The sequence below is a fragment of the Hippopotamus amphibius genome, chromosome 1 (assembly GCF_030028045.1).
Source record: "Hippopotamus amphibius kiboko isolate mHipAmp2 chromosome 1, mHipAmp2.hap2, whole genome shotgun sequence".
Taxonomy (NCBI): domain Eukaryota; kingdom Metazoa; phylum Chordata; class Mammalia; order Artiodactyla; family Hippopotamidae; genus Hippopotamus; species Hippopotamus amphibius.
The window spans coordinates 160,387,493-160,413,930 of record NC_080186.1 but is presented as its reverse complement, the minus strand read 5'-3'; the positions used below and the strand labels follow the sequence as shown (position 1 = coordinate 160,413,930).

Below are 26,438 nucleotides of genomic sequence, written 5' to 3'. Positions count from 1 at the left end.
TCTGTCCAATAGAAGTATAACATGAGCCACAGGTGAAAGCCACATATGTATGTTAAATTATCTAATAGCTACATTAAAATGCCAAAAGGAAACACGTGAAATTAATTTCAATAACATTTTATTTAACCTGATTATCAAAATATTACTCAATATATAATCAATGTATAAAATATTAATATTTTACATTCTTATTTTGTACTAAATCGTCAAAGTCAGTTGTGTATTTTACACTTACAGCACATCTCAGTTTGGACTAGCCATATTTCAAGTGCCCAGTGGCCACATGTGGTGGTGATTACTGTATCGGACAGTGCAGTTCTAGAAGTATGGCTGCTTCTAGGCAGGATAGAATTGTGGTCTGGCACAAATTGTTTAACACTTGCTAGTTTTGGAGAATGAACATTTATTTATACTTTATTATTCTTTTTGAGCTTTACCCTTATATCCTTGTAAACTTCCAAAATGTGTGGTCATAAGAAACCTGCCAGCAGTAACTGGGGAACTTCCTTCCTTGTCCATGGTAAGTTCAGAGAGTGTCTCTTCCTAATCAAAATCTGTCTTTCAGTTTGATTGGACCAACTTAGACCACATATCTATCCCTGGCTCAATAATAGTCACCAGGGGAATACCCTAAGCTTGTGATTTTCACAATAATGGGGAGAGGAGACATTTGGTGATGTCTGGAGACATTTTGATGGTTGCACCTGTGGGATCTACTGGCATCTCATGGGTGCTGCTAAATATCCTGCAACGCACAGAACATCCCCCCCACTGCCCTCGCCCCACAACAAAGTTATCTGACTGAAAATAGTACTAGGGTTGAGAAACCTTGCCCTAAGCTTATTTTTTAATTATTAATTGTTTTAAGCCATATTCCTAACTAAACGCTGGCAAGAGGAATGAGATCACCATTATTGGTTTAGATCTATGAGAACCTACTACAACTATGAAGAGGTTCAGCTGCCCCTTAGGTATGCAGAGAGTAGACCTCTAAACTACGAGTAAAAAGGAAGTGTTAGAAGAGAGGAAAGGGCGTAGGCAACTGTCATTCTATTTAGTCTGCTGTGTCAAAATGTCATAAACTTAGTGGCTTAAAAGCAACGGAAATTTATTTCTCAGATCTGGAAGCTGAGAAGTCTGAGATAAAGGCACTGGCAGCTTTGGTGTCTAGGTGAAGGCAGGCTTCCTGGTTCATAGGTGGCAGTCTTTTTTGCTGTTACCTTACATGGTGGAAGGGGTGGGGGAGTTCTCTGCAGCCTATTTTACAGGGGCACTAATGCCATTTATGAGGACTCCACCCCCATGACCTAATCACCTCCCCAAAGCCCTGCCTCTGAATACCATCACATTGATTAGGTTTCAGCATGTGAATTTTGGGGGGACACAAATATTCAGTCTATAGAAGTAACCAGTGTATCCATGAAAGAGCTGATTATTGGGAGGATTATAATAGTATATACATAATTCCAAAAAAAGATACAAATGGCCACTAAGCACATGAGAAGATGCTCATCATTACTAATCATTAGGGAAACACAAATAAAAACAGTGAGATACCACCTCACACCCATTAGGATGACTGCTATAAAAAAAACGGAAAATAATAAATATTGGCAAGGATGTGGAATAATGAAACTTGTGCTCTGTTGGTGGGAATGTAAAATGGTATAGCACTGTGAGAAACCGTGGTTCCTCAAAAAATTAAAAATAGAATTACTGTATGATCCATCAATTCCACTTCCGTGTATATACCCTAAAGAATTGAAAGCAGGGTCTCTAAGAGATGTTTATACACCCTTATTCATAGCAGCATTATTCACAATAGTTAAAAGTTAGATACACCCCAGGTATCCATCAACCAGTGAATGCATAAGCAAAACGTGGTATGTGTGCATACAATGGAATATTATTCAGCTTTAAAAAGGAAGGAAATTCTTTTTTTAAATCGAAGTATAATTGACCTACAACACTATGCTAGTTCCAGGTGCATAACAGTCATTCCATTCTGTATATTACAAACTAATCACCACCACTGTGTCTAGTTGCCATCTGTCACCATACAAAGTTACTACAATTTTATTGAGTATATTGTATTCCCCACTCTGTACATTTCATCCCTGTGAGTCATTTTTTTATAACTAGAAGTCTGTACCTCAATATTCCTCACCTATTTCATTCATCCCCTCACCCCTCTCCCTTCTGACAGCCACCTGTTCGTTCTTTGTATCTATGAATCTGTTTCTGTTTTGTTATGTTTATTAATTTGTTTTGCTTGTTTAGATTCCACGTATAAGTGAAATCATATAGCATTTTTCTTTTTCTGTTCAATTTACTTCACTTAGCATTATGCCATCTAGGTCCATCCACATTGTTGCAAATGGCAAGATTTCATTCTTTTTTATGTCAGTGTATATGTATACCACATCTTATTTATCCATTCATTTATTGTTGGACACAGGTTGCTTCAGTATCTTGGCTATTGTAAATGGTGCTGCAGTGAACATAGGGGTACTTATATCTTTCTGAATTAGTGTTTTCATTTTTTTCAGAAACGTACCCAGAAGTGGAATTGCTGGATCATGTGGTAGTTCTATTTTTAATTTTTTGAGGAACCTCCATTCTCTTTTAAAAAGGAAGGAAATTCTGACATATGCTGCAACATGGATGAACCTTGAGGATATTATGCTATGTAAAACAAGCCAGTCACACACACAAAAAGACAAATACTGTACGATTCCACTTATATGAGGTATTTAGAGCAGTGAAAATTATAGAGACAGCAAGCAGAATGGTGTTTGCCAGGGGCTGGAGAGAGGGGAGAATGAGGCATTTAATGGCTATAGGTTTCAGTTTTATAAGATAAAAAGAGTTCTGGAGATGGATGATTGTGATGGTTGCAGGACATTATGAATGTATTTAATACTACTGAACTGTACACTTAAAATGGTTAAGTTGGTGAATTTTACATTATGTGTAAAATTGTAATCGAATAATGCAATAACTGATACTTTAAAATTTTTGTCAGTATTTTCTAACTTTTATAGTGCAAGTTTCTTTTATATTGTAGAAGATACAATGAGAATTTCCTTTTCTAATGTAAAATTCTTTTATAATGGGTAATGTGAGTAAAAAATGTTTAAGAAAAAGAAGATTTAATAGTATTCTTCAAAAGGAAATTTCGAGGGAAATTGTGTAAGAATTTTTATTTTAAGCTGATGTGAATTTTAATAACAAAACGTTTCGTTTAAATTTCGTGGAAAGACCATTTTATTGATATTTTGTCAAAAAGAAATAGTGACTTGTAGCCTTTATACTGAACCAACTGGTATTGTAAAATAAGTCCCAGAAGTAAAGCAAATACAGTCTCCTGTGAAGACTTTCAGAAACAACATTCGGTAGATATCCTACTGGACCTCTGGGTGCCGCTGTCGGCCAATCCGTGTCTAGAGTGAAACAAAGGAATCCACTGGCTATTCTGACGCAGCGATGTCTGCAGAGTTTTGAGAAACACACCAGTAGCCGACTGTGCACGCCATCTCTCCCACAGTCTGCTCCAAATATCTGGGTCAGGAAGGTCAGAGAGAGCCGCTGCCTTTTTTACCCCTGGCGCACCTTGGTAATCCGAGGAGCAACTGTAGTGAAGTGTATTCCGACCTATGGACCTACGAAGCAGCATCAGGAAGAGAGAGGTCTCCCCATAGGGAAGACGCGAGACTGCAGGAAGCGCTCTTTCCTGAAGTTCAGCCTAGCGAACTGCGCAGCAGATGCGCTACTCCGCAAGAGATAGCCAAGGATTTAAAAGTGGGGAATCCGCCAAATATCTACATCTCGGTGACAAGAACCATAGGTGAGTGCTGAGAAGCCTCTCTTTACCGCCAGCAAAGAGAGCAGGAAGGAACAAGAGAATGACAGGACAGATCTAGCCAGTAGGCCAAAGGAAATCCCTAGGCTCCTTGAATCTGAAACCTTCCCTGGAAATCCTATAAATGCTCTTTATATAAAGTATTTATCCTGGATATAAATAACATATGGCTTTGAGCACAGCCATTTTGTTTTGAAAATTCTGGAAAACATCTTAATAGAAGCAAAGTTTACTCCTGAAGTGCTGTAGATAGGGATGCTGCAAGTAATTCTCTACAGGTTTATCAGATTAGTTTCAGTTAACCATCTCCCTCACTGCCTAAAGTGGAAGAGAACACTAGGTCAGTAAATACTCTGGTTATTTATCGGAGAAACCTGGACCAGAGTAGCATAACTGCCACCATTTAGTGGTGGGGAGGAGGCTCAGAACAAGATGCAGGTCTTGGATGCCAAAGCCTCTCTTCCCATACCAAGCTACAAAGTGTACAGCAGAATCTGCCTGCCAGAGAACCTCCTTGTCTGCATTTTTCAGGTGATCCCTGCTGACCTAGATAAAACCCTTAAGGCAGAGTTCTACACTTTCCATACAGTCTCACAGGGCATACAGAATGTATACAATAACAACAGTACCACCTTTGATTTTGAAGAGTGACAGTCATATCACAGCATAGAAGAGAAGACTGGAGACAGTTAAGGGCCCTTTTCACAATCCTGGTTGAATTGCAGGTTGAGAACTATAATGAAATGCAGGTGATTTTCAGCTGAGTGTTTAGTCCTATTAGAGATAAGAACTGTGGTTGCTTTAATCAAAACCACAGGACTCAAAATCACAGTACTTGCTTAAATTTAAAGAGAGAAGTGAAAGATACTGTGCAGAGTAATAAACACAGCCAAACAATTCACAACTAAGAATTACTACGTAATTCTTTGTAAACTACTGGCAGATGGAATTCTGAACTGGAAAAACGACTTGAAATTATGAGGTGACTGACAAAGACAAGCTGTCCCTCTCCTCCAGTGGGAGCATTAGCCTGCATATAACCCACATCAACAAAAATGCTGTAGTTTTCCAACAGGTCTACTGTATGGTCCAGGAGACTGGGAACACTCACTCAGTGCCTCCAATGCATACTTTAATGCTTCCAACTCAAACTCTGTGCCCTAAGTGCCTCCTGTTTTTCCTGGCCAGTGACCTGGGTGCTGTTGTCTGTCATGTCAGTGAGTGCAAAGCACAATGGTGCTCACTGCAGCCTACCTTTGAGCTGATTCTATGGCCCACTACCAGGGCTCTGTGTCACCGTGAGCCTGCCTGTAATGGTGGACTACCACTGCAAAAACTCACAGGAGACATGCTATGCCGGGAGTTGCACCTGGAAGTCATGTCCCTCTTCTGTGGGTTACCACACACTACCTGGTGGCCAAGGTGGACACTGACTGGGGCACAACAGCTGAATGTCCTATCAGGTGCTTCAGACCACCTAATCCAACTCTTCAACCTGAAGATGCACAAGAGCAAGATGCCCACTGGGACACACGTATGACAGAGACACTGCTCTCTGCGGCTTGCTGGTCACCGTGCTCAATGATGACATTCATCACGCTGCAGCTGGTCTTTGCAGGAGTTGTGGAAGGACCTCAGTGACCACCCAGCAGCTACTTCCAGAACTACAGTTTTACCTGATCATGGCCTTTTGGCCTTGATCTCTGTGTTCTTCCTCCTAGCAATGACTCTGGCCATAGCCTGAGTGCTCCTCCAGCCCTGCTTTCAGCCTGGTCCAAGCCTGAATTTAGAGTTGCTCCCACTTCAGCAGGAGAGATTTGCCCTATTCCTACAGTCAATATGTGGCTTCAGATATTGCAAAGTCTTAATTTCTTCAAGTTAACTCGGAAACATCTTCCAACTGGATAGTTTCTGTAGTACCAGCAGTGAAGTCTTAAATATTACATTGGATTCAAATGTATACGTGTGAGTTTTAACACTTTTATTTCATACATATCCTGCTGTAAGCAGTCCTGCTTATTTTTCGTTGTCTTTAGGGATGTGGAAGAGCTCTACAAGTTTATTTGCTAGTTTCTATGTATATTTTGATTTGTTTCATTAGCCCGGAAAATTCCTTTGGGTAAAACTTTGTGCCTATTAATGTATGTTCTGAAAAGTTATGTTTCATGCTAAAGAGTTCTTTCCTTGAAATATTGAAGGACGTTCACTGTATCTTTAAGTTTCTGCTCTTGGGCTCCATTATTGTCTTTGAGAAGCTGGGAAACTATAGTTTCGGTTGTATAAGAACATAGATTCTCTCTCCAAGAACTATTCTGGGCTTTGATTGTTTCCTTTCTTTCATCATTTTCCAGAGCTTTCTCAGTCATGGTGTCATGGCTTGGCTGCCAATATCTGGCCCAATTTGTTCTTAAAAATGTTAACCTCTGGAATGCAGAGATCATTTATCCCTAACTTTTGTGTAAGGATAAATAAATCACACTAAGCCCAAGACATTTTAGTTAGTAGCCTTTTACTAATTTTGCAATGAGTAAAAGAAGGAAGGCAATATAGCTTTAAAATCTTGCTATTTTAGAAAACCAACTTCTTTTGGAGAAAATATTAAGTGTGAATGTAGAAGAATACATATTATCCTAACATAGACTATCTAAAAATAAAGACGTAGCCTTTTTATTTTCAATATTGAAAAGTAATATCACTACCTCGTGTCTCTTAAATTTAAAGTCTAAATGAGATATTCGTGTGACATTTTTCCAGTGAAATTCCAAGAGCCCAGGGTTTTGTTGTTGGGTTTTTTCTTTGTTTTGTTTTCTGTTTTGGCCGCATGGCATGGCATGAGGGATCTTAGTTCCCTGACCAGGGATCAAACGTGTGCCCCCTGCAGTGGGATCATGGAGTCTTAACCACTGGATGGCCAGAGAAGTCCAAGCCCAGTGTTATTTTATTCAAAATATTTTACTTTCGGCTGAGTTAAAGATCTTTTAAAAGCCCATGTTAAAGTTCTTTTTAAATCCACATAATATATAGATACTTCAGTAAAAGAGGGAAAATACAGATGGAGTAAAATATGTCCTTCAAAATTCCAGGGTTTCTGCTAAATATTCAGAGCACAATGGATAGGAAATAGGATAGTCCAATTTTTTGAAGTCTTGTTTGCACTCTAAGTTTATTTTTCCTTTTAGTTTTTTTCATCCTCCACTCAAAGGACAGTTACGCTTCTATATGGCCTATGAAATTATCAAGTGGTCAAGATATACCACAGAAGTGGAGGGGGATGATTTGTCCCCTTTGTAATATTTTCTGAACAGCAAACAGAGAAAGCTTGGGAATACTGCTGGAATATCCAGGATAGCTTGGGTTCTACTGTATGTTACAATTTAGCAATATGTAGATGTAATTAATTAAATGAACATAGTAATTTCTCCTTTTCATAGTTATAATGTGTAATGGTTAACTGTTTTCTTGACAATAAACTAAGACAACAAAAGGTTGATCAGGTTAGTAAGAAGAGAAAGTTGAAGTATTGTCTTGGAGTGCAGTAACTGGTTAGGACTCTGGGTGCCGCTGTTCACCAGTCTGGGAGAGAAAGACCGCGCACACACACGCCGAGGGGAAAAAAAAAAACTTAGAACCTCCATCACTACCAGATTGAAAACAGTCTCCCTGAGGCTGCCCAAGATTCTACTTCGGAGCCACTTTTTGCTCTGAATTCTCCTGACATTTTGGTTAATTTGGACTCAGAAGAGCAGAGAAACAATACCCTTAGTGCCGGACTGGGAGAAAACTGGAAGCAAGAGAGCAATGGCGATTCAAGTAAAGGTGTTCGGCTGCCGCAGGCTGGTCCTGCTGTTCCTTTTTCTGGGGCTGTTGTTGGAAGCTCAGTCTGGGAAGATCCGATACTTGGTGCCAGAAGAGAAAGACAAAGGTTTCTTTGTGGGCAACATTGCCAAAGACCTGGGGCTACAACCCCAGGAGCTGGCGGAGCGGGGAGTCCGTATCGTCTCCAGAGGTAGGACACAGCTTTTTGCTCTGAACCCGCGAAGCGGCAGCTTGGTCACCACAGGCAGGATAGATCGCGAGGAGCTCTGTGCTCAGAGCCTGCAGTGTCTGGTGAGTTTTAACATCTTGGTAGAGGATGAAATGAAGCTTTTCCCTGTTGAAGTGGAAATAATTGATGTTAATGACAACACTCCCCAATTCCAGTTAGAGGAAGTGGAATTTAAAATGAATGAAATAACCACTCCAGGTACCAGGATCCCTCTACCTTTTGGGCAAGACCTTGATGTGGGAATGAATTCGCTCCAGAGCTATCAGCTCAGCTCCAACCCTCATTTCTCCCTGGATTCGCAACAGGGGTCTGATGGGCCCCAACAGCCAGAGATGGTGCTGCAGAGTCCCCTAGATAGGGAAGAAGAAGCTGTCCATCACCTCCTCCTCACCGCTTTCGATGGGGGCAACCCAGTCCGTTCAGGAACCCTCCGAATTCGAGTTCAGGTGGTGGATGCAAATGACAACCCTCCAGCATTTACTCAAGCACAGTACTACACGAGTGTGCCTGAGAACGTGCCACTGGACACTCGACTGCTCACGGTAAAAGCCACTGACCCAGATGAGGGAGCCAATGGGGAAGTAACATATTCGTTTCATAATATAGACCACAAAGTGGCACAAATATTTCACTTGGATTCTTACACAGGAGAAATATCAAATAAAGAACCCTTGGACTTCGAAGAATACACAGTTTATCCAATGGAAATTCAAGCTCAGGATGGTTCAAGCCTCATGGCCAGAGCTAAGGTGCTGGTCAAAGTTCTGGACATAAATGATAATGCCCCAGAGGTGACCATCACCTCTCTCACCACTGCAGTCCCAGAAAACTTTCCTCCTGGGGCCATAATTGCTCTTATCAGTGTGTATGACCAGGACTCTGGAGACAATGGTCACACTACGTGTTCCATTTCTGGAAATACACCCTTTAAATTAGAAAAGTTAGACGATAATTATTACCGTTTAGTGACAGAAAGAACAATGGACAGAGAACTTACCTCCCAGTACAACATCACAGTAACAGCAACAGATCAGGGAACTCCAACTCTATCTACTGAAACACACATTTCACTGCAAGTGACAGATATCAATGACAACCCCCCTGTCTTCCTCCAGGACTCCTACTCTACTTACATTCCAGAAAACAACCCCAGAGGTGCCTCCATTTTCTCCGTGACAGCCCATGATGCTGACAGCAATGAGAATGCACGAGTCACTTATTCCCTGGTGCAGGACACCATCCAGGGGGTACCTCTATCCTCCTATGTCTCCATCAACTCAAACACTGGAGTCCTGTATGCATTGCAATCCTTCGACTATGAGCAGTTCCAGGACCTGCAGTTGAGAGTGACTGCAAGTGACAGCGGGGACCCACCGCTCAGCAGCAATGTGTCACTGGGCATATTCGTGCTGGACCAGAATGACAACACACCTGAGATTCTGTACCCCACCCTCCCCACAGACGGTTCCACCGGTGTGGAGCTGGCACCCCGCTCCGCAGAGCCTGGCTACCTGGTGACCAAGGTGGTGGCGGTGGACCGAGACACGGGCCAGAATGCCTGGCTGTCCTACCGCCTGCTCAAGGCCAGCGAGCCAGGGCTCTTCTTGGTGGGGCAGCACACGGGCGAGGTGCGCACAGCGCGGGCCCTGCTGGACAGAGATGCACTCAAGCAGAGCCTGGTGGTGGCCGTCCAGGACCACGGGCGGCCCCCTCTCTCTGCCACTGTCACTCTCACAGTGGCGGTGGCTGATAGCATCCCAGATGTGCTGGCCAACTTGGGCAGCATGGAAACCTCCACCAACAGGGACAACTCCATCCTCACGCTGTACCTGGTGGTAGCGGTGGCCGCGGTGTCCTGCGTCTTCCTCGCCTTCATCATTGTGCTGCTGGCGCTCAGGCTGAGGCGCTGGCACACGTCGCGCCTGCTCCAGGCTTCAGGAGTTGGGTTAGCGGGTGTGCCCGCGTCTCGCTTTGTGGGCGTGGACGGGGTGCGGGCTTTCCTGCAGAGCTATTCCCACGAGGTGTCTCTCACGGCGGAGTCGCGGCGGAGTCACGTGATCTTCCCGCAGCCTAACTACGCGGACACGCTCATCAGCCAGGAGAGCTGTGAGAAAAAGGATTTTCTTTCAGAACCTCAGTTTATACCTGAAGATGAAGAAACATTTTCTCAGGTAAACTTTGTGTAGTACATTTATCTAGATAAAAATAATTCGTGAGTTTACGTGCTTTCATTCTTTACTACTAACAGTTCTCTATTTCCCATATATCTTTGTAGCTTTCTATTTACAAATCCTGGGAAATCATTAAGTGTTTATATCTAAGTATATTTATCATTGTTCTTTCACTTCAAAGGAGATCATGGTTAATCATAATGTAGGTGGCTGGGATAAAGAATTGTGGAAAGAGCACTGCACCAGAAACAAGGAGATTTGGCTTCTAAGGTTTTCTTGCTTCCTTCCGACCAAATAATTTTATTTTTCTGGCTTTACCATTCTCTTATCTAGCAGGGACTGTGTTCTACAAGAAAAGGTCCACCAATATTATGTGACTAATACTGTTTTCAAATATCCTTAAGTTATAAATATCTCCTAATTTATCCTTAAATTTAATGTAGATGTCATCTGTCGGGGTGCTGTTTTATTTGGGGACATTTGAAAAGGTAAAGATTGTCTAAAGTAGTATTTTTAAATTGTGTTCATATATAATTATAGAAATCTAGGTAAGCTGCAGATTTTAAATATCTTAGCCCTTTGTTTAGTCGTTTATTTTGACATGTTTTTGCATGCTCAAGAATACATCAAATATTTAAGTAACTTATGAAATGAAGTAATATAATGAAGGAGAGAAAATTTACTGTGCAACTTGAAAGATAGCTTGAAGCCTTCTGATTTGTATATTATGCCTGTAATGTAAACAAGGAACAAAAATCAACTGTATATTCCATTTTTTTTTAAAGGGACGACATTTATTCCTTTTCCAAATGTTACAGTAAAACCAGGTGGAAGAGAATGGTTTTAGCAGTTAGAAAAAAAAAAAAAGTACAAATCTGGGGTTTGGCCATTAAAAGTTATTTACAACAATGGGAAGGAAAAAAAAAAGACAACAAGAAGTTGTTTCACATTACAGACCTCCCCCCCCCCACCCCAAAGCTCAATACTTGCTTACCAAGTCAAAAAAGAGACACAGTTGATTCACAAGCTGGAGGTTTGAACTTGAGTAAGACATTTATAAAAACCTAGACAGGGGCAGTGTCCTCCCCAGCCCAAGTGCCACTAGGCACAGCACAAGAGACTAAAAACTCAACAGGGGAAGGCTGGACACTCAGGGTTGTGAGTGTAGGCACCTCCACATCTGGCTCAGGGATTTGGGAAGTAAACAAAACCTACTTGGAAAAGAACTGGGGAAGAAAACCAGCAATTGCTTTCTGCACAGGTGGGGACAGGAGGTAGGGCCAGGGGCAAGGAGCATTTCACATCACTAACCTAACTTGGGAAACTGGCAAGGGACCATCTTCAACTGGCCTTAAGAGGAAGACCAGATGGATCCACAGGAGGGAGAGGAGGAGGGGGAACGTGGCTAGGGGGCAACAGCCCCTTCCTTTCTGGGCACAGGAAGGCAGCCAGGGCACCAGGTCCAGGCAGTGACCTCACAAGGACAGCACAGTTTTTGCAGCTTAGAGATCACCCACCTGCCCCCACCCAGCTACTCATTCTGCTCTCTTGCTGGTGTAGGGCCACTTTCTGGCCCCGAGGGAGTGGATGGCTCTGCGGCCTGGGGCCCTGCCTCTTCTGTGTCTCCTCCCTTGGAGGCAGCACTAGCCTCTGCCCCTTTGGCCTGGGGCTCCTGGATCTCAGGGGTGGCGGCAGCCTTCCCTTCCTGGGCAGTGCCTTCCTCCCTGCAGGCACCGATCTCCCCCTGCTCCTGCTCTTCCTCTGTGGGTGAGGAGGCAGACGAATCACCCCCACCCTCCTTCCGATTTCTCTTGAAGGACAGGCCACTCAACTTGAAAGTCTTCTTGAAAGAGAATTTCTTCTTCTTCTTGGGGGTCTCCTTGGGGGGGGCCTCCCCCTTGGCCTCAGCGCCCTGGCTAGAGGGCTCGACGGCATCGCCAGTGGCCCCGGCTGCCTCCTCTGTTCCGTTCACGGGGGGCGACTCCCCTTCACCTTTGGGGAATAAGTCTCCATTGCTTTTCACGTGGCCGTTCTCCTGTCCGTTGACCTTAGTAGGGGAAGCGCCTGCTGCCTCCTCGGCGGTCACATCTCCCCGGGCAGCCTTGGAGCTCTGGCTGCCCATGGTGGGGGTTCTGCTGGGGGGCGCCCGGAGCCACCCCGGGCTCGCGCCGCAGGGGATAGTTCGGTCGGGTGGGCCTGGCCGGCGGAGGGGTGGGGCTCGCGCCTGAGGGGGAGGGGTATCGGGGGGGAAAACGGAGCTGCACCCCCGCTCCGCGCCCGACCCGCTAGCTGCGCCCGCTGCCGCTCGGCTCCGCGCCAGAATGCCTGTATATTCCATTTTAACGTGTGTTAGCTCTTCACAAGAAATGCATCGTAGGGGAATAAGTCTACGCTTTGATATACTTACTGTGCTCCAATAAATTAAAAAGAAGAAAGCAGAAGCATAGTCAGGCACAAAAAAAGATAAATAATTAAATGGACAGAAGATGGGACAGAAAGTGGTGAGCCAGGCTAAAACTAAAGTGGGAATTCTAGTCTTGGACTTAGATGAGATTGTTCAAGAAGTGTAATAGGGACAAAAGGGCTTCCGGCTAAACAAGAGACCTGAGCCAGGCTTACTCCTTAAATCCAAAATAAGCAATTAGGCCCCTCGGCTAGTTAAAAAGGGGGGAAATCACATAAAAACATTACCTACCAGTTCCTATGGTCGTAATTTGTTGCAAGCTACAGACCAAGGGAGTGAGGTGGACACAGATGCTGGCTTCAGAAAATGAACACTAAGTCTCTCAGACCTGAGCTGTGATTTTCAGAATACCACTGTTGCATACTATTAAAATCCATTAAAATACCTAGTTATGGCCTGGGACCTGGGGAATTCTGGAACTTATTTTTGCTAATGAGAATTTTCTGCCAACAAATTGTCATTATTTTTTAGGTAATCTTTATTTTCTCTCATGGCTTCAAAAAAACTCTCTCATTCTTGCTGTATATCTAAGTGTGGATTTTTATTTTTATTTTCTCTTTGGTACCAAGAGTATACTCTCAATAACATAAGTTGTTATAATTTTCTCAATGCTTATAATTTAAAACTTTCTGTGTATATATATAAATGAGCTTTTTACCTATTAAAACACCAAGATTACCAAGTTGGATGATTTTTAAAATGCATCTATTCTGCTGAAAAGATATATACTTAAAATTAAACTGAAATATTGAAAATAAAGATGTCAATAGATACACAAACACACACACACACCACATCACACACAAAAAAAGCTGTCATGTCAATATAACACCAAAGTAGTATTTAAGGCAACAACATTAGTGGTGTTTTTTTTAATGAACTGATCATAATTATAAAAAGAACAGACAACCAAAAAGGTATAAAAATTATGAGCTTCTATCACCAAACACTATAGCTTTGAAAATAATACAGATTGTTTTCAAATCTGATATTTGAAAGAGATTTTAACAGAGTTCCATAAGAAATAATACATCCCACAGGCAGAAAATTACTAAGCACACATCATATCTGAATAACAGAATCATAAGCTTGATCTGACAGATCTGTATACACAACAAATATAGAATAGCCAACTTTTACATGAGCTATGGAAAATCCACAACAATTTACTACATAGTCATCACAAAAAAGGTAGAACAAATTTCGAAGTACCAATAATATACATGCCTTATGTAGTTAAATCACAAAGTGAGTGGTAAGGAAAATAGGGAGGATTAGTAAAAGGGTACAAACCTTCAGTTTTAAGAGGAAAAGGCCTAAGACCTAATGTATAGAGTGAGACTATAGCTGATAGCACTGTATCGTATAATAGAAATTTGCTAAGAGTAGAACCTAGTGCTCTCATATATGCACAGAAAGGTAAATATGTGAGGCGAAGGATTTGTGAATTAGCTCAGTAGAGGAATTCTTTCACAATGTATACATATATCAAATTATCATGTTGTACACTTTAAATATCTTACAATTTTATTTGTCAATTATACCTCAGTAAAGCTGGAAAAATCACAAAGCAAACATTTTAAAGTAGTAAAAGAAAACAAAAGTTTGGGCATTTAAATCTACACCCTTAAATTACTCTTGGATTAAAAAAAATCACAATGGAAATAAAAACTACAAAAATTAAAATATTATTTGTTAAAAATTGTGGAGGGACTTACCTGGTGGTGCAGTGGTTAAGAATCCGCCTGCTAATGCAGGGACACAGGTTCAATCCCTGGGCTGTGAAGATTCCACATACCATGGAGCAACTAAGACTGCAAGCCACAACTATTGAGCCCATGTGCCACAACTGCTGAAGCCCGAGCGCCTAGAGCCTGTGTTCCAAAACAAAAGCTGCCACAATGAAAAGCCCAAGCACTGCAATGAAGAGTAGCCCCCGCTCGCCGCAACCAGAGAAAGGCTGTGCACAGTAATGAAGACCCAATGCAGCCAATAAATAAATAAATAAATATTTAAAAATTGTGGAATGCAGATAAAAGAATGTTTAGGGGTAAATCTATAGACAACTATAAGAATTTCAAAAAGCAAATGATTTAAAACAAGTGAATTTAGCTTGTCACTCGGGAAACAAAACAAGAAAGATATAATATCAGTATAAATTTAAATAATAAGAAAAGTAACGAAGAATATAAATTATCGAAATGCAAACAAGGAAGAATTGTGATGATGAAGCAACAGAAGCCGACACCAGAGGGGAGAAAATGAAACTTCTTTCAAGTCCAGTGCTGGGACTAATATCAGCTAGTCAGATGGCATGACTAAAATTTGTTTTAGAGATCTTAAAAGAAAACCCCAAATTCTGAGTATAGACAAAGACCTGGAAAAGAGAAAGAGAAGAAAAGGCAAGCAAGACTGGGAAAAAAATAAAACAACTTAATACAAAGCAAGAAGTATGAGTGGGAAATAATATGCAGAGTAAAACCAGGTGTTGTCAAAGACAAACAGAAATCTTCAGAGAACTACAATAAGGGATGTTGAGCAGTTATTTAATGAGACTCAAAACTATCAAAACAATGTTGAGTAAAAAGTTTTATAAAACAAACTAGAGACTCTTTTTTAAAAAATGGTAAGTTGATATTGTTTCCAATAAATATTTCATCAGTGTTCTCAGAGGAATGGGTTAAAAATGAAAAAAGTCCAATGGGGAAGAAGCCAAAAGACAAAAAGACTGAAATAGTGAAATGAGACCAGAAGTGTGCAATCTCACTCAAGAATGTTGATTCAAAATCCTATCTGTTATATATTGAATATTTATAGCTTATGACCAAATGGGGTTTATCACTAAGGGATGCAAGACCCTTTCAGTATAAGGAAATCTAATAATATAAAACTTCATATTAGGAGATTAAAGATAAAAAGCCATATTTTCATTTCAATAGAGGCATAAGAAAGGTCTTGAGAACATTCAGCACATGATTAAAATCTTTTAGCAAACTGAAAATTGAAGGAAATGTTGTTAACCTGATAAAGAGTATCTATCAAAAACTTATAGAACTATCCAAAGCAATCTACAGATTCAGTGCAATCCCTATCAAAATCCCAGTGCCTTTTTTTTTTTGTATGAATAGGAAAAAATCCATCCTAAAATTCATATGGAGTGTCAAGGGACCTCAAAGAGCCCAAACAATCTTGAAAAAGAACAAAGAAAAAACCACCTCCAGTTTCCTTGATGTTCATGATGCCTCTCACCTCCAAGCACTTGTACTAAGGTTCTAGAATACTACTCCGGCCTCTTTCTTGACCCAGTCATACCCTTTAGGATCTAGTTTCAATGTTGTCCTGGAAAAGTCTTTCCTGACCCCCAAATCTAGGCTGGATACCCTTCCTATGTATTCTCCATTGCCCAGGGTTTCCAACCATCATAGCAGTTATCATACTCTATTAAAATACTCTGCTTACTTTATACTGTGTCCTCCCTTATCCTGTAAGCTTCCTGAGAACAAGGACTGTGTACATCAGGCGCACCATTTCTATCTCCAGCATCAATCAGGCAGTGTCAGGCACTCAGTAGTCACCCAATTAAGTGTCTGATAATTCAATAATTTAAATACAGGTTTTGGGAAAAATACAGGTTTTGGGAAAAATACAGGTTTTGAAGTTCAGTACTAAGCCATTAAGCACAGAAATTTAAAATACATAACATTAGAACACAATGTAGCTAATGGTTTTGGATTAATCTTATTGCCCCTGAATATAAAGTAAGAGGTTGAAGATGTTTGGCCTAAGGGCAGAGGCTGCCTTGATTAATGCCTCCAGCGTTCAATGATACTTTCCTTGCAACTACTATCAAGGTCACACTCATTCACACCATTCTTACTCATTCTGAAAAAAAGACTCCTGACTTGAAAGAGCTAACTTCTAAGGTATCTTAGAACTGTAAGATTCTTCAAAGCAACTTGAGTCACAGGGGCAACAAATAAGAAATAACTTGGATTTGCCTGAGAGAGTGCAGAAATTACTTAGGCCTCTGGGTGTCGCTGTTGACCACCTAAGAAGTAAACCTGTGAGCCATCCACTCCAACATTACGGCTCTCATAACACGAAGCGCTGGGCATTTGGACCGCAAGCTTCGGAGCGGCAAACTCAGTCCAGCAGCCCACTAGTTCTCTCCACAGTGACCTGGGTCCGGTGGATGCTGGTCACCTCGGACCCTGAGGAACAAAAATTAGAATCCCGCGCTGGATGCTGGTAGTTGCCTGGGAGAAAAGACTGCAGCTCAAGAAATGGCGGCTCTGCTAAAGTGGCCAAACCGCGGAAGGCTTGTCCTGCTGTGCTGTCTTTTGGCAGCCCTGTGGGAGGCTGGAGCCGGGCAGATGCGCTATTCTGTGCTGGAAGAGATCGAAAAAGGCTCATTTGTGAGCAACATCGCGAAGGACTTGGATTTGGAGCCTGTGGCACTGGCGGAGCGCGGAGTCCGCATCATCTCCAGAGGTAGGACGCAGCTTTTCGCTCTGAACCCGCGAAGCGGCAGCTTGGTCACGGCGGGCAGGATAGACCGGGAGGAGCTCTGCGCTCAGAGCGCGCGATGCCTGGTGAATTTTAACATACTCCTGGAAGATACATTGAATATCTATTCAGTAGAGGTGGAAATAACAGATATTAACGATAATGCCCCTCGCTTTGTAGTAGAGGAAGTAGAGGTAAAAATCAGTGAAATGACCACGCCAGGATTCCGGGTCCCTCTTAAGAGCGCGCATGATGCAGACGTCGGAGAGAACACCCTCAAAAAGTACGAACTTAATTCAAATGACTACTTCTCCCTGGATGTACGAATTGGAGCGGATGGTAACAAGTACCCGGAGCTGGTGCTGGAACGCGCCCTTGACCGTGAGGAAGAGCCCGTACACTACCTCATTCTCGTGGCTTTGGATGGGGGCCACCCTGTCAGATCTGGCACCTCCCGCATCCGCGTGATGGTCCTGGATGTGAACGACAACGCTCCTGTTTTTACACAGCCCGAGTACCGTGTAAGTGTGCCAGAGAATACGCCCGTAGACACCCGGATACTTACAGTGACCGCCACTGATGCAGATGAGGGATACAATGCTCAAGTGGCGTATTTTCTGGAGAAAAATCCTGAGGAAACCTCAGAGGTATTTGAGGTTAAGTCATCATCTGGAGAAATAACCATCACAAAAAGCTTAGATTATGAGGATGCCAAAGTCCATGAAATTGATATTGAAGCTCAGGATGGTCCAGGCCTTCTGACCAGAACGAAGGTCATTGTCACTGTTCTCGACATGAATGACAATCCCCCAGAATTCTACATGACATCTGCTACCAGCTCAGTTCTTGAAGACTCTCCCCCAGGAACCATAATTGCACTTTTCAATGTACATGACAGAGACTCAGGGCAGAATGCATTTATCACATGTTCACTCCCGGAGAACCTTCCTTTCAAATTAGAAAGGTCAGTGGACAATTACCACCGACTGGTTACAACCAGAGCCCTTGACAGGGAACAGGTTTCTTTATACAACATCACTGTGATCGCTAAAGATGGAGGGAACCCATCTCTGTCCACAGATGTTCACGTTTTGCTGCAGGTGGCAGACATCAATGACAACCCTCCCACCTTTCCCCACACATCCTACTCTGCCTATATTCCAGAAAACAACCCCAGAGGTGCCTCCATCTTTGCCATGATGGCCCATGACCCCGACAGTGATGACAATGCCCATGTAACCTATAAGTTGGCTGAGGACACTATTCAGGGGGCACTTCTGTCTTCCTACATCTCCATCAACTCTGACACTGGCATCCTCTATGCCCTCCGTTCCTTTGACTATGAGCAGTTCCGTGAACTGCAGTTGTTGGTGATAGCACAGGATGATGGGAACCCACCACTCAGCAGCAACGCGTCTCTGAGCATATTCGTGCTGGACCAGAATGACAATTCGCCGGAGATCCTGTACCCCGCCCTCCCTACCGACGATTCCACCGGCGTAGAGCTGGCCCCCCGCTCCGCAGAGCCTGGCTACCTGGTGACCAAGGTGGTGGCAGTGGACCGAGACTCGGGCCAGAATGCCTGGCTGTCTTACCGCCTGCTCAAGGCCAGCGAGCCAGGGCTGTTTTCAGTGGGGCTGCACACGGGCGAGGTGCGCACAGCGCGGGCCCTACTGGATAGAGACGCGCTCAAGCAGAGCCTGGTGGTGGCGGTCCAGGACCATGGCCAGCCTCCTCTCTCGGCCACGGTCACTCTCACGGTGGTAGTGGCAGACAGCATCCCAGACGTCCTGGCCGACTTGGGCAGCATCAGGACCTCTGTCAACCCGGACGACTCGGGTCTCACACTCTACCTGGTGGTAGCGGTGGCCGCGGTGTCCTGCGTCTTCCTCGCCTTCGTCATTGTGCTGCTGGCGCTCAGACTGTGGCGCTGGCACAGGTCGCACGTGCTCCAGGCTTCAAGAGAATTGGCAGGCGTACCAGCCTCGCACTTTGTGGGCGTGGACGGGGTGCGGGCTTTCCTGCAGACCTATTCCCACGAGGTGTCGCTTACGGCGGACTCGCGGCGGAGTCACGTGATCTTCCCGCAGCCCAACTATGCGGACACGCTCATCAGCCAGGAGAGCTGTGAGAAAAAGGATTTTCTTTCAGAACCTCAGTTTATACCTGAAGATAAAGAAGAAACATTTTCTCAGGTAAAGTCTCTTCGCAGTATACCTGTGAGCTACTTTGCTAAAAGAAATAAATTTACCTAATTACTTAACTGTCTCCACAGTTTACCATACCTTTTCTATTCTCCATATTTCTTTGCGAATATATCCAGTTTTTAGGAATTAGTCCTGGTGAATTATTTCTTACTAGTTCTAAGTGTTCACAGTGTGTAAACAGAAAGAGGAGCTAGAATCGTTGTGTCATGAATGTAAGTCAGGAGTTAGTAGGTGAAGATGATGCTTAGGTTATCAAAAGAACACTGCCTTAGGAACTGGGGTATCTGGTTTCTCATTCTTTCTTTCTCATCCCTGAGCAAACCATCTCATCCACCTGGATCCACAATCCTTTCTTTCTTAAATATATAAATGTTGATTTTTAAGTTTCCCCAAATGCCTTCCTCCTATAAAATTTAAGGCTTTTATGTTTTATATTTGTTTTTGTTTATGAATAATGAAATATTTTAGTTGGTTGTTTTCTTCTTACTCAGTCTTAATACTTTTCCTTCAGTTTGGCAGTGAGATTCTTCATTTTTCTTGATTGGTATGATCTTCCCTATTATAAGATGCAAATTTAGAAATATATGTGCTTCCCATGTTTCAGAAAGGTATTTCATTTAATCTCTTTAAAAATCTCATTAACTTCTAAAGTAGCTCTGTGTTCCTTTAAGGAGTGATTGAGTTATCATTTGCTCTATAACACATGGTTTGTATAATAGTGAAGATGTTTCTGTTCTGTGTTACTTTTTTATTTTTCTCATATGTGGAAACTACATTGTCCTTTTATCTTTAAAAATAATATATATCCTCTAGGGATTCAAAGACCGTATCAAATAATTGCCCCTGAAGATTCTCCTTTTACATTTCTCTTCTCAGAGCTTCCTACTTACAGCAGCTGTAAACAATGTTTGCAGTTCCTCAACCAACATCAGTCCCTCTTACAACCAAGTTTCCTTCCCCATTCCTCTTCCCATGTTGGCTTTTAGTATGTTAGTTATATATGTAGTAACAGAGAACAACAAATATACTGATATGCTATGTAACTGGGATCATATTTATTTGGAAATAATCATGTACTAAGTCATGTATATCATGGTATCATCATTCTTTAACGTGCTGTGATTCTTTATTGTTTAAAGGCATCAGAGGGAAAATTGATCTGAAATAAATGTATTCCATTGTTATTACTATTACATAATATTCTCTGAGATAAAGTTGGAATTCACTGTGGAATAACATGTCACAACATTTTGCAAGTAAATAAAGTATGAACTGAGGAAAATTGAAAACAAAGTTCCTTTTAGTGTTTATAGTAACTCTTCATGAAAATAAATGCCTTATGCATACGTATGTAATGCATCATGATTGAAGTGACAAATGAATTCCTGTTTCTGTGCTTGGAGAGGAAAACAAATACAGGAAAAAGGTTTCTGGAGTATAAAACAAAAGTTTATCTCTGCTAGTTTCAGTTTTGGTTCTTAAAAATACCTTCATACTCTAGATTTAGACAAAGTGTGCTACTTTCAGTATCCTGAAGTTTTGTGGTTTCTCTCTTACATCTAGGTATTCCCATGCTCTTCTCTCTCATATCCAGGCCTTATCCCTGATCCACTCCTCTCATCTTTCTTGGGGAAGTCTTTGCTAACCTCCAAGGCAGATTGGAGGCCCTCCCATTGCCCTTGGCTCCTCCTGTTATGGTAGTTATCTCAGTGCACTCTAACTCCTTATTTGCTTTTATGTTCTTATAATTCTGTGAAGGAAGTGGCTGTGTTCATATTGTTCACGTTAGATCCCCAGGTGTTGTCAGACACTCAGTTATATGTGTGTTTAATGAATGGGTTACATGGAAAATATTGAAACTAAGATGTCAGGCTATCAAGGATAAATTTCAAGAGGCATACCCTATAAATATGGCTGATATTTATGTGTGGTTCTTAAACTTTGTCTAAACATTTCAAAACAGTAACTTCAGCTTATTTGAAACAATATTAGTGGTGTTAAAGTTCGCTCATGGCTTCCCAAGGAAGATAACTTGAAGACACATCCTTTAACATATAGCGATTCAATTATGTTTAATAAAAACTGATCCCATTACCGCTGATATAAAGAATTTCAGGTGCTGGGAAACAAAAAGTACTGACTTGGGTTTCTCTGAGAGGGTGCAGTAAACGGTTATGCCTCTGAGCGTCGCTGTTCACCACTCAAGGAGGAAAACACTGCTGAAGAGCTACTCCATTTCCGTGTTTCCAAAGAGAAAAGAACCAGCAAATGACTCTCAGAAGATCCGAGGCTTCTCCAAAGCTCACCCTTTCGGTCAGCCAGCTCTGTGACCTATAAATTAGGCCCACGAAAGGCTTAGTTACCTGGGAAAATAAGACTGAAGTCCATCGTGAGAAATTGGAACCCAATTCAGAGAAAATAATTCACCAAAAAGGAAATGACCAATTACCTGAGATTCAGAAATGGCAGAGGACTGGCCCTGCTGTACGCGCTTCTGGGGACGCTGTGCGAGACCGGATGCGGACAGATCCGCTACTCGGTGCCAGAGGAGCTGGACAAAGGTTCCTTCGTGGGCAACATCGCCAAGGACCTGGGGCTGGAGCCCCAGCACCTGGCGGAGCGGGGAGTCCGCATCGTCTCCAGAGGTAGGACGCACCTTTTTGCTCTGAACCCGCGAAGCGGCAGCTTGGTCACCGCGGGCAGGATAGACCGGGAGGAGCTCTGCGCTCAGAGCGCGCGGTGTCTGGTGAATTTTAACATCCTGGTTGAAGACAAATTGAAAATTTTTGAAGTAGAAATAGAAATTAAAGACATTAATGACAATGCTCCTGATTTTCTAACAGAGGAGTTGGAAATAAAAATTGGTGAACTAACGGTTCCTGGAACTCGATTTCCACTTAAGACTGCATTTGACCCAGATGTGGGCATGAACTCTCTGTTGAACTATCAGCTCAGCCCCAATGACTACTTCTCTCTGGCTGTGAAGAGTGTCTCTGGTGGGGCCAAGTACCCAGAGCTGGTGCTGCAGCAGGCTCTTGACCGTGAGGAAAAGAAAGTTCACCAGCTTGTCCTAGTTGCTTCTGATGGTGGTGACCCAGTCCACTCTTGCAACTTGTGCATCCAAGTGATAGTGTTGGATGCAAATGACAACCCACCAGTATTTACTCAGCCCGAGTATCAAGTAAGTGTTCAGGAGAACTTGCCAGTAGGCACCCAGCTGCTCACGGTGAATGCCACTGACCCTGATGAGGGATTCAATGCTCAAGTATCCTATGTACTAGATAAAATGCCTGGGAAAATCGCTCAGATTTTTTATCTCAATTCAGTAACTGGGGATTTATCAATATTAAAAAGCCTAGATTATGAGGATGCTACTTTCTATGAAATTAAAATTGAAGCACAAGATGGACCAGGTCTCCTTTCAAGAGCTAAGATTCTGGTCACAGTTCTGGATGTAAATGACAATGCCCCAGAAGTTACAATCACTTCTCTTACAGCATCAGTCCCAGAAGAGGCTACTGCTGGAAGGGAAATTGCCCTTATCAACGTGCATGATCGGGATTCTGGGCAAAATGGGCAAGTCACAGTTTTTGTCCTGGGAAATATGCCATTTAATTTAGAAAAATCAATAAACCAATATTACCGCTTAGTGACAGCCAGATCCCTAGACCATGAACAGGTGTCGGAATATAACATCACTCTGAGAGCTACAGATGGGGGAAGTCCACCGCTGTCCACAGACACACACATCACCCTGCATGTGGCAGACATCAACGACAACCCACCCGCTTTCACTCATGCCTCCTATTCTGCCTACATTCCTGAAAACAACCCCAGGGGAGCCTCCATCTTCTCTGTGACCGCCCAGGACCCTGACAGCACTGAGAATGCCCACATCACCTATGCATTGACTGAGGATACCATCCAGGGGGCACCTCTCTCCACCTATGTCTCCATAAACTCAGACACTGGAATCCTGTATGCCTTGCGCTCCTTTGACTATGAGCAGGTTAGAGACCTGGAGCTACTGGTGACAGCCAGTGATAGTGGGAACCCTCCACTCAGCAGCAACGTGTCTCTGAGCATATTCGTGCTGGACCAGAATGACAATGCACCCGAAATCCTATACCCCACCCTCCCCACCGATGGTTCCACGGGTGTGGAGCTGGCACCCCGTTCTGCAGAGCCTGGCTACCTTGTAACCAAGGTAGTGGCAGTGGACAGAGACTCGGGCCAGAATGCCTGGCTGTCCTACCGTCTGCTCAAGGCCAGCGAGCCAGGGCTCTTCGCGGTGGGGCTGCACACGGGCGAGGTCCGCACAGCGCGGGCCCTGCTGGACAGAGATGCACTCAAACAGAGCCTGGTGGTGGTGGTCCAGGACCATGGCCAGCCCCCTCTCTCTGCCACTGTCACTCTCACAGTGGCAGTGGCTGACAGCATCCCTGACGTCCTGGCAGAATTGGGAAGCCTCAAGCCCTCAGCAGATCCTGACGACTCCGGCCTCACACTGTACCTGGTGGTGGCAGTGGCCGCGGTGTCCTGCGTCTTCCTGGCCTTTGTCATCGTGCTGCTAGCGCTCAGACTGCGGCACTGGCACACATCGCATGTGCTGCAAGCTTCGGCAAGTGTACCCGCAGGTGTACCCGCTTCTCACTTTGTGGGCGTGGACGGGGTGCGGGCTTTCCTGCAGACATATTCCCACGAGGTGTCGCTCACGGCGGACTCGCGGCGGAGTCACGTGATCTTCCCGCAGCCCAACTATGCGGACACGCTCATCAGCCAGGAGAGCTGTGAGAAAAGCGAGCCTCTCCTGATATCTCAAGATTTACTTGAAACGAAAGGAGACCCCAAGAAACTTCAGGTGAGTTTCTTTCTTTCTTTGAATATTATAAGGAATGGTCATGCCAGCTTGATTATTATAGAGCTTTAATACACATTTATTTGAAAGTAAAACAATGCGGTAGTCATTGGTTCTTTTGTTTAAATGTGTGTTCCTCTCTTCTTCTGGGATTGTGGTGGGGCTGCACTTCCCAACCTGGTTGGCTGAGTGAGCCTAGTAAATAGTTCTGACCAACACATTGTAAATGGAAGTATGTGAATCTCTTTCCAAAGGAAATTCTAGTTGCCATTGTAAGAATTACCAGATCTCTAACTTACTCTTTGAAATTGTGACTGTGTCGTCTATCTAGGTCCTTGAATAACTACAGTGAGCCCTGTGGTTGACTCAGCATTGATCTGTATACCTGTGATAAGTAAACTTTTTTCATTTTGAATCACTGTGATGAAGTTTGTCACTCCAGCCTACCTACTGTATCCTGATAAACAGGTATATATATACCTGTATACACATACATATGTATGATTTTTTAGGCTATAATAATATGAGGCTTAATTCCCTCCAAGACAGACTAAACTCTTTTCATCCTGATGACATAAAAATGATAGGGTAAAAAAAACATAGAGGTTGGTCAAATTCTTTTTTTTAAAATAAATTATACAGCACAGTCTTTTTAAAAACTAATTTATTTTTATTTATTGGCTGTGTTGGGTCTTTGTTGCTGTGAGCAGGCTTTTCTCTAGTTGTGGCAAGCGGGGGCTACTCTTCAATGTGGTGCGTAGGCTTCTCAGTGCGGTGGCTTCTCTTGTTACCCAGCATGGGCTCTAGGTGCGCCGGCTTCAGTAGTTGCAGCATGTGGGCTCAGTAGTTATGGCTCACAGGCTTAGTTGCTCCGTGGCATGTGGGATCTTCCCAGCCCAAGGATCACCACATCCCTTGCATTGACAGGCAAATTCTTAACCACTGTGCCACAAGGGAAGTCCTGGTCAAATTCTTTTACCCGGCATGTAGTCCCTACTTTGTATACTTAAAGTGCTTGTGTGTGTGTGTGTGTGTATCCATATGGATTTCAGCCTTTTCTCTGAAGGTGGGAAGCTCAATTGCCAAAACTGTTATGAGCCTTGGTGTGGCATTTCTTGTCCTTTGAGAAGGATTTTAAAATGTGAGGAGATATGTCTTAGCCTCTACGAAAGATTTCCAGACCATCCACTTCAGCAATAGAATAGGAGTCCTACAGCTTTCTTGGGCTGGAAATTGTTGGCCCATTTTGAAATTTATGAAATTATTTTCACCCATAAAGTCACACCAGAGAGTCATCCAAAATTAGGCCAAAATAGGTTTCATTAGATCGCAAACAAAGGAATGTATCTCTCCTTCATGTATTAGGAAGAGGTACATTCAAAAGTGTGAGACAAAAGGGCCTGAATAAAATAACTGAAAGCAGAAAAGTATGTATTCTCACTCAAACCTGCAAATGCATCACAGAAAAAAAGGCACATTACCTTTGGAATATTTTTAGGAGAATCTTTGCAATATTAATATCTTTCCTTGTAATGAGAAAAAATATCAAATGGCTAGGGTCAGGGGAACTTTAGATGTTCAAAGAGAATTTTCTAAGAATTTCATATAAAACATAGCCTACAGACACACACTGGAAAAATGCACAGAGTACAAAGGCATCTACGTATATGGATAATAAGAAGTCTTAGATATCCCATTTTCACTAAAAAATATTTTTTAAGGATAGGCAAGACTTCATTAGAACAAAAAGGGAGGAGGGTTTATAATAAAAGGAACAGAAAGTATAAAGGCATGAAGTAGGGGAAACAAGGGAAACAATATCTTAAGAAAATAGATAATTACCTGCCTTGACTGAAATGTAAGAGGAGTATGGATTAGTACTGCAAAATAACAGAATAAATTGTTGAGTTGGTATCTAATTTGGTAGTGCATTTGAAATAAAGGTGTTTGTTTTAGTTACCCAAGACTGGTTCAAGGATTACACGTAAGTTTCAAAATGGAGTGTGAACTCAATTCCTCTCCAAGATTTGTCAGTGATCAGATCAAACTCATTGCATTTATTAATGCTATAAATTGACTGGAGCTGAGAATTGGCATTAAGGAGTATTTGTGTATACAGTCATAGAGTAAAGAAGCACTGATTTCATAAAAATAAACATACTTACACAAGATTCAGTTTTATAAAAGCATGTGTGTGCTCAAATACTAGAGTGGTCTCTTTAACAAAATATCAAGCTCCTCCGTACTTAATGGGAAGATTATCTATGTTTTAAAATGATGAGCAATATATTAAAATAAGTCCAGGGCTTTGACTCATTCTTTTTT

General features: G+C 42.8%; 3 protein-coding genes across 6 annotated transcripts in view; 2 read left to right on the top strand and 1 right to left on the bottom strand.

Moving 5' to 3' along the window:
- Positions 1 to 7,464: 7,464 nt before the first annotated feature.
- The window catches only part of LOC130852001 (protocadherin gamma-C5), a 182,605-nt gene continuing 163,631 nt past the window's right edge, over positions 7,465 to 26,438 (top strand). Inside the window, exon 1 of one of the 3 annotated variants that reach the window (XM_057732723.1) lies at positions 7,465 to 10,078. In XM_057732723.1, coding sequence (XP_057588706.1) covers positions 7,661 to 10,078 — 2,418 coding nt within the window. In that variant the 5' untranslated portion in view covers positions 7,465 to 7,660. Of the gene's footprint in view, positions 10,079 to 21,500; positions 24,117 to 24,513; positions 24,582 to 26,438 lie in introns of those variants that run through there. The other 2 variants (XM_057732660.1, XM_057732807.1) reach the window with 2 other exon arrangements.
- Positions 11,456 to 12,200, bottom strand: LOC130852149 (MARCKS-related protein-like). The gene has a single exon (XM_057732892.1). It carries the CDS (start codon positions 12,198 to 12,200, stop codon positions 11,610 to 11,612), a length of 591 nt encoding a protein of 196 aa, XP_057588875.1. The 3' UTR covers positions 11,456 to 11,609.
- On the top strand, positions 14,528 to 19,352 carry LOC130852136 (protocadherin gamma-A2-like). 2 transcript variants are annotated; one of them, XM_057732869.1, is made up of 2 exons: positions 14,528 to 14,768; positions 16,860 to 19,352. In XM_057732869.1, exons 1-2 carry the CDS (start codon positions 14,744 to 14,746, stop codon positions 19,301 to 19,303), a joined length of 2,469 nt encoding a protein of 822 aa, XP_057588852.1. In that variant the 5' UTR covers positions 14,528 to 14,743; the 3' UTR covers positions 19,304 to 19,352. The 2 variants fall into 2 exon arrangements, with proteins under 2 accessions (XP_057588852.1, XP_057588841.1); XM_057732858.1 differs by lacking the exon at positions 14,528 to 14,768 and having other exon boundaries at positions 16,769 to 19,352.

Bases quoted from the DNA above. Each gene is read 5' to 3' on its own strand.
- LOC130852149 (XM_057732892.1), bottom strand. From the start codon at position 12,200: ATGGGCAGCCAGAGCTCCAAGGCTGCCCGGGGAGATGTGACCGCCGAG.
- LOC130852136 (XM_057732858.1), top strand. From the start codon at position 16,826: ATGGCGGCTCTGCTAAAGTGGCCAAACCGCGGAAGGCTTGTCCTGCTG.